The sequence below is a fragment of the Buceros rhinoceros genome, unplaced genomic scaffold (genome assembly GCF_000710305.1).
Source record: "Buceros rhinoceros silvestris isolate BGI_N320 unplaced genomic scaffold, ASM71030v1 scaffold46767, whole genome shotgun sequence".
Taxonomy (NCBI): Eukaryota; Metazoa; Chordata; class Aves; order Bucerotiformes; family Bucerotidae; genus Buceros; species Buceros rhinoceros.
In genome coordinates this window covers 650-7,289 of record NW_010424791.1, presented here as the reverse complement: position 1 = coordinate 7,289, position 6,640 = coordinate 650, and the positions used below count along the sequence as shown (strand labels likewise).

The 6,640-nt window shown below is 50.2% G+C and overlaps 1 protein-coding gene across 1 annotated transcript; it reads left to right on the top strand.

Moving 5' to 3' along the window:
• Window positions 1-833: 833 nt before the first annotated feature.
• On the top strand, window positions 834-5,958 carry LOC104497625 (solute carrier organic anion transporter family member 2A1-like; the record flags this gene model as incomplete). Its single annotated transcript, XM_010140895.1, has 5 exons — window positions 834-954; window positions 2,529-2,662; window positions 3,826-3,907; window positions 5,057-5,221; window positions 5,769-5,958. Coding segments are annotated over 5 exons (692 nt in total), but the record flags the coding sequence as incomplete, so codon positions are not given.
• Window positions 5,959-6,640: the final 682 nt, after the last annotated feature.

Genomic DNA, 6,640 nt, shown 5'->3' with positions numbered 1-6,640 from the left:
GTATGATATTGAATATCCCATTGGCTGGTTCTATCTGCCTAGCCTGGCTGTGAACCCAGGACATACTGCCTTGCCTAATTGAAAAAAAAAAGCTTCTATCATAGGTGCACAGCTGAGGCATAGCGGTGGGATCAGGCGCTTTCATACCCAGCATGCTCAAAGACTTCAGACCAGCAAAATGCAGTTCAAGCAATCTGTCTCCTTTTGAACATCTTAAGAAGATTGCGCAAAGAGTTTCTTTCAGGAAGGAAACTTGAATCCTTTTGTTACAAAGAAGTCAAAGCCAAACATTCTGACCCTAAGGGTTAGGTCCAGGTTATCTACTTTTCGAACAGGATAGTTCAGCTGAATTGAGGGGGATCTGCTGGCCTTTTTGCTCTCAGCATCTTCCATCTCCCCTGAAGTTTGCATCAAATGTTTTTGCTTGGATCTAAGGATTGAAATGGCTTTTGTCTCCTTGGCCTCCTGCAGGAGATGTAGGTATCCATCACCTGTGGGATCCCAGGATGCCACCGTCCTGCTGCTCTCTGGGATCCCTCCCACTTTGTCACAGTGAATCATAGATATTCATGGTGTAGCTGACAACTTTTAGCACATCAGCAAAGCCTTGATTGCAGCAAAGCAGAGGGACTTTTCCTGCAGCCTGCCCTCCTAATACTTTTAGATAAATACCACATTCAGTATCTGAGCAAGGGGGTTCTTCTCATTATCTTCCACTTGATAAAAGATGGTTTCTCTCCTCTGCTTGTTGTAAACCCGTTCCTGCCTCACAGAAGAAGACAAAAGCCATAGCTGCATTAAACCTCCGTTCCCTTTCCCTGCTCACACAAGCTCTCTCTGCTTCTTCTTTTTCAGCCATCCTCTTTGCCATCGCTGTGTTTGGCCCTGCTTTTGGATACTTGCTGGGATCTGTGGTGCTGCGGCTTTTTGTGGATATTGGAAGAGTAGACATTGGTGAGTATTTCTCAAGTAGTGATGGTCCGCCTAAAAGCCTTTGTAAGTCAGAAGGTTACTCTGAGATAACTGTTAGAAGCCTGGATCCCTGGAAAGACCTGACGTGGAATAGCACCTCCAGCACATTTCTCCATTCCACATCCCTATGAGGAAGGCTACAGATGGTCCCGAAGCCACCACTGAAGCAGAGCCCTGCAGCACGGACATTTCAGTGCTGCATTGAAGTGCTGGTGGTCATTGCTGGGGTTGGCCAACTGCCGCCATCCTGAGGTGGCACACAACCTCAGCATGATGGTGGAGGAAAACAAGGAGATTTGAAGCATCCAGGGATGCAGAAGAAAACCACAGGGCAACCATTGCCCTGAGAGTGCATGGGAAGGCTCAAGTCTACTACACCCTTCACCAGCATCTGCAGAGAGAGGGACCAAGCCAACACCACCACAGGGCTTATCTTCTTTATCTGCAGCGCATGCCTGTTATTTCTGGTAACTTAATCACTAAAGAATTCTCTCCAGTTCCATCATTAAGGGGTCTTTTCCTGTGTTTCCTTAGAAAGATTAGAGCTCGCATGACATTTTTGTCCGGTGCCTGATAAGAATAATAAATGAACCTGGGGCAGGAAACAGCAAAAAGCCTTGGCTTGCTCCCTGCAGCAGCAGACGGATTTATCAGCCTCTGCCCAGTCGCTACGTGATGACGTCTGAGCTCCAGAGTGAAGTGGTCCTGTTTGGGGAAGCAGGGTGATTGTTTCAGTGGGGCGTGGGCTCCTGTCCTGCTACACCCTGGCACAGGGCTCCCACCCGGCGGCTGCTGCTGGTTCCTTTCCCAGCTGCAACGTCCCGGCAGTGGGTAGATGCAGTCCCCATGCCAAGCCAAGCAATCTGTCAGCCTTATGTGAGCATCGCTTGGCCCAGCCAAAGGATGTCTGTGCTGGAGACGGAGCGGCTCTCACCTTCTCCTCCTTTTTCCGGAGAAGGCGCCCAGAGTTTCATCCACTCGGAAATCAGGCTCATTAGGAGCTCCCTTCTGCTGATATGGGTCCTTCCCTTGGTCTTTGCAAGAAGCGGGTGACCAAGCCTGGAACAATGGAAGAGAACTTTTTTCCAGGAAAGTGCCTGTGTGTTTTCCCGGTCCCAGTCTCGGATCAGCACCTCTGGCAGGCAGCACAGCCCGAACCCACCGTGTGCCCCAGGAGGATGGAGTCGGACTCTCATAATCAACTGCCTTGCTGGCTGGACTGCCAGGGGAGAATTGAAACTCTGCCATCGGCATACTTCAATGCTGACTAAATTCATCCTACAGTCGTGTGGGAGGCTTGGTGCAGTTGGGATGGGGAGTGGCTCCACAGGGGCCAGGGGAAAGGAGGTCAAACACAACCAGGACTAGTCTTGCTACCAGCTGGTGGGAGCTCTCACCTCCATCAATTTGCTTTTCCACACCAATGGCAACACCCTTGGTCTGTGCCCACATGGACCCTTTGTGCTCCACTGGACCACATTTGCTTGGGCGTTTTCCCATTTCACCCTTTGATGTGCAAGAACAGAGCTCTTACTCTGGGTCCTTGTGTCTTGCAGCTACAGTGGCCCTGACACCGAAGGACCAACAGTGGATTGGAGCCTGGTGGCTGGGACTGCTGATCTCCTCAGGCTGCTTGGTGCTCACATCCATTCCTTATTTCTTTTTCCCTCGGTACCTGCTGAAAGGAGAGGTGAGACCTCATCTCTGGAGGACCAGAACATCTTGGTGCCTGGGCTGTGCTCAGGGAGGGAATACCTCTCCCCAGAGGAGAGCGGTGAGAGGGAGGAGGGGAGCCAAGTAACCATCCTCAAATGAGGTTACAGCTTCTCACAAGTGAAAAATCTTTCCAAACAAGCTCTGTGCCTTTAACACTGAAGTACCAGCCCCTTTGATTCTTCACCATTAGCTGGAAAATCAGAATCGCCACAGCTCAGCAGGCCAAAACCAGACCTCATGCCCTTCCTGCTAGCTGCATCAACAGCATCTGCTGGGAAGGTTTTGGATAGACCTGGGCTTTCTGTGGTGGGGTTCCTGCATGCAGTACTCCTTGGAAGGGGTCTGTCCATGGGGACTTGACCCTCCTGGGCTGTCTGACCTGGTTACGATGATGATGGCCGTATCTTAATTCCCCACTGCAACACACGCTGCAAGGGGACACTCCCCTGATGCCAGCAGCAGCAGCATCTGTGACAACCCTTGCTCAGAGCAGAGCATCCTCAAGTGTGGCATACATGGGAGCAACGCTGGGATAAAGCAGGACAGCGGGGTTTGATAAATGGGCTTTTTCCTTGGGAAAACATTGCAGAAAAGAGACACATTTCCCATTAAAACAAATTCTTAAAGATGCAAAAATATGAAAATCTTTCATTTCAGCATTTTGAAACCCAAGCCCACTGGTCTAGTTTCAAAAATAGTTTTGTTTCGTTCTGGAACTGTTTAATTATTGATTCTTTAAAGGTCAAAATCAAATGAAAAATATTTCATGATTATAGCCAGAGGACTCTCCAGCCTTGAGATGACCTGTCCTAATTTCATTTTCAGACTTTTTGCAGAACTAAAAAGGAGGTAACTTGTCAGGGTGCAGGAGAGGAAAGCTTTCCAAGTTCTTAAACCTCTCTGAGCAGGACAAGCTTTTGTCTTGCAGCTCTGCTCAAGGGCTGCAGTGATTTTTGAGATAATTTGCCCCTTTGCTTTAATGGGCACGAAAACCATCAGGCTTGGCTGGGGGCCAAAAGCATCTGGGGCAGATCCTGCTCCTCCCGAGCGCCCTGTGTGCTAGGATGGTGGGTGCCAACCACCATCCTAGTGAGGTGCTCCCATCTCACTGCAGGCTGCTCTTCTCTCTCTCCCCAGGATCTGAACATGGAGGCTGGCATGCTTAGGAAGATGGAGAAGGGGGAGGCTGAAGAAACCTCCCTGCTGGAGTTCATAAAAAGTAAAGGGCTGACACTTAAAGGCGAGGGTGATCAGGGGTGCAGGGCCATGCTGGGTGGGTGGAGACCACCATGCCGGTGTTTCAAGCTTGTTGGGTGCTTGTTGGGAGCCTTTGAGTTTGTCCACCACGATGTGTGGAGCAGCCAGGGCCAGCTCAAGCACCCCAAGGGCAGTGGCATGCCCTTCCCTAAGGACCCCGGGAAGATGGACACAGCCTCCCTCTAACTATAAGACCGCAGTGTTGAGATCTGTGGAGCCTGAATCATCTTTGAAAACTGCTTTGAGGACCTTAAACAGCACAAACATGCTGGAAAATGCTAGCTGGGTGGTTTAAACCAGGGGTCCAGGAGAGGGCATGGGGCTGCTGGAGCTACCAGCTGCTGCTTTGAGGTCACTGCCCTGCAGATTACACTGGTCTATTTATGTGTAGCTGAAACAGTATCCCTTGAGTAGGGATGCACTGATGAGAGAGACCAGTTTAATGACTTTTTTAAGCTCCATGATGACTTCTTTCCAGCTAAAGCCCCTCTCTCCTTCCCTCTCCATCCACCTTAGTCATATCCTGGAGATGTTGGCTCCCTCTTTGGGCTTTGATGAACAATGACAGGTCTCAGCACTCTGCTAGAAGCAGAAAGCTTATTAGAGACCAAATAAACAGAGCTGCCCCTGAGGAGCCTGAAGTCAGTCTGCCTCTGCTGAAAGTCTGTCCTGGGTGGGCAGAGGGACATGATGACCCACCAGGAAAATACACTGTGTTCAACATATGCAGGATCCAGACCCTGACCATGCACAGCTGGTGGGGCTTTGCCAAAACCCCTGCAGCTTTGTCTGTTTGTACCACCTGAGGGTATGGGTCCTGCTCCAGAAAAACAAATGCACCATGGCTGCTAAGTCATGTGATTTTGGAAAGCATGGGAGGGAGGGTAGCGGGCAGAGCTGGCTCTCCACCTCACTTCTCAGGGCACTTTGGCCATGGTCCTGCCAGCTGCTGGGCCAGATTAGGGTGTCTCCCCTTCCATTTTCCCATGGCCTTAGCCATGCCCTGCATTAACTCACTGGGAATAGTCTAAGGGTGGGTTTTTTCCCAGTACGGATTGCTGACAAGAGGATCACATGGCTAAAATACATTTTTCCTGTTGTTTGCCTGTAGGATTCCCAAAGATCTTCCTCAGGCTGCTCCTCAATCCCCTCTTCATCCTCCTGGTGCTGGCTCAGTGCAGCTTCTCCTCAGTCATTGCGGGCCTGGCCACCTTCCTCAACAAGTTCCTGGAGAAGCAATACGGTGCCTCCTCCTCATACGCCAACTTTCTTATAGGTGAGCACAGCCAGGCAGCAGCAGCCATAGGGTGAAAAATATCCATCAGCAGAGAACCACCTGCTTGTATTCCCCAGGCTTTTTAAACCCTGTAGAAGAAGTAGATGGAAACTCATTTTCAGATGAGACCCAGAGATCACCTGGAGATGGTTGATGACTCCTGATCTGAGATGCCTGCAGAAGGCCAGGTTGTCTTGTAGCCTCTCAAAGACTGTCTACATTTGTTTGCTCTCTCTTGCGGGACAGCAACCACCCTCATTGAAAACATGCAGCCCCACCACGTGGGTGAAACATGTCTGGATCACTCTGATGCTTAAGGAAGGGGCAAGAACAAGCAATTACACACCACACTTGATATTGCATCTCTAAGGCAGACTCCTGAGGCTGAAGTTTCTCATAGGTGCTAGCTGCCTTGGGTTTCAGTCTGTCTTGAATAATGGTGATGTCTGTGGGTTGTCCCGACCACCACAAGGTCCACAAAGCCAGCAGCCAGCAGAGAGCTGCCTGGCAGGCAGGACCCCCAGCTAATGCCTTCATTCCGCTGCAGGAGCTGTGAACCTGCCAGCAGCAGCATTCGGGATGCTCCTAGGAGGCATCATCATGAAACGCTTTGCCTTCTCCATCCGGACCATCCCCCGGTTTGCTGTGGTGGTGCTCGTTTTCTCCATCCTCATCTGCCTGCCCATATTCTTCATGGGCTGCTCCACAGGGCGCATCCATGGGATCTACCCGCCCAGGTAAGGCGAGGTCATGGGTTGTTTCCAGCAAATTGTTCCTCCAGCTCTTGACCTGATTATCCATGGGGTGGGATGCATGCAGGTGGAGGGGAAGAGGCAGTAGACGTTGCCACACTACTGCTTGCTCCTTGATCCCACTCCCTCGAGGAGATCTGTACTATATAGCACAGAAAGCTTGGGAAAACATTTATTCCTGATTCTCTGTACTAAATAAGCAGAGTGTATTTTTAGTCTGGATTTTTAGGGGAAAATTAGTAGTATTAGTAACCGTGTCCACACCAACCCCACACATGGCCACCTCTTTGTTCCAGCTTTATTCCACCTTTCTCCTCACCTGGGTGGAAACTTTTGGCTCTTACCATATCTTATCATATCTTTTTAAGATAAAAATGACATTTAGAGTCCACCGCAGGCTTGCTGTCAAGGGGATAATGCTCCTTTCCCAAGGCACTGCCAGCAAGGGGCTTTCATACGGTTGTTTGCCTTTGCCAGCAATGAACCTCCTGTTGCAGGGGTACAGTGGAGGGGTAAGGGACAAAGCAGTCCATGTGCTTCTCTCACTTAAAAGCCACTGAAATAACCCTGGTGAAGGAAAGCAACTGCACTCTGCAAATTCGTGTATGAGCAACACATTTGTATTATGTGCTGAGATCTGCGTGGCGTGCACCATGAATTCGGGAGC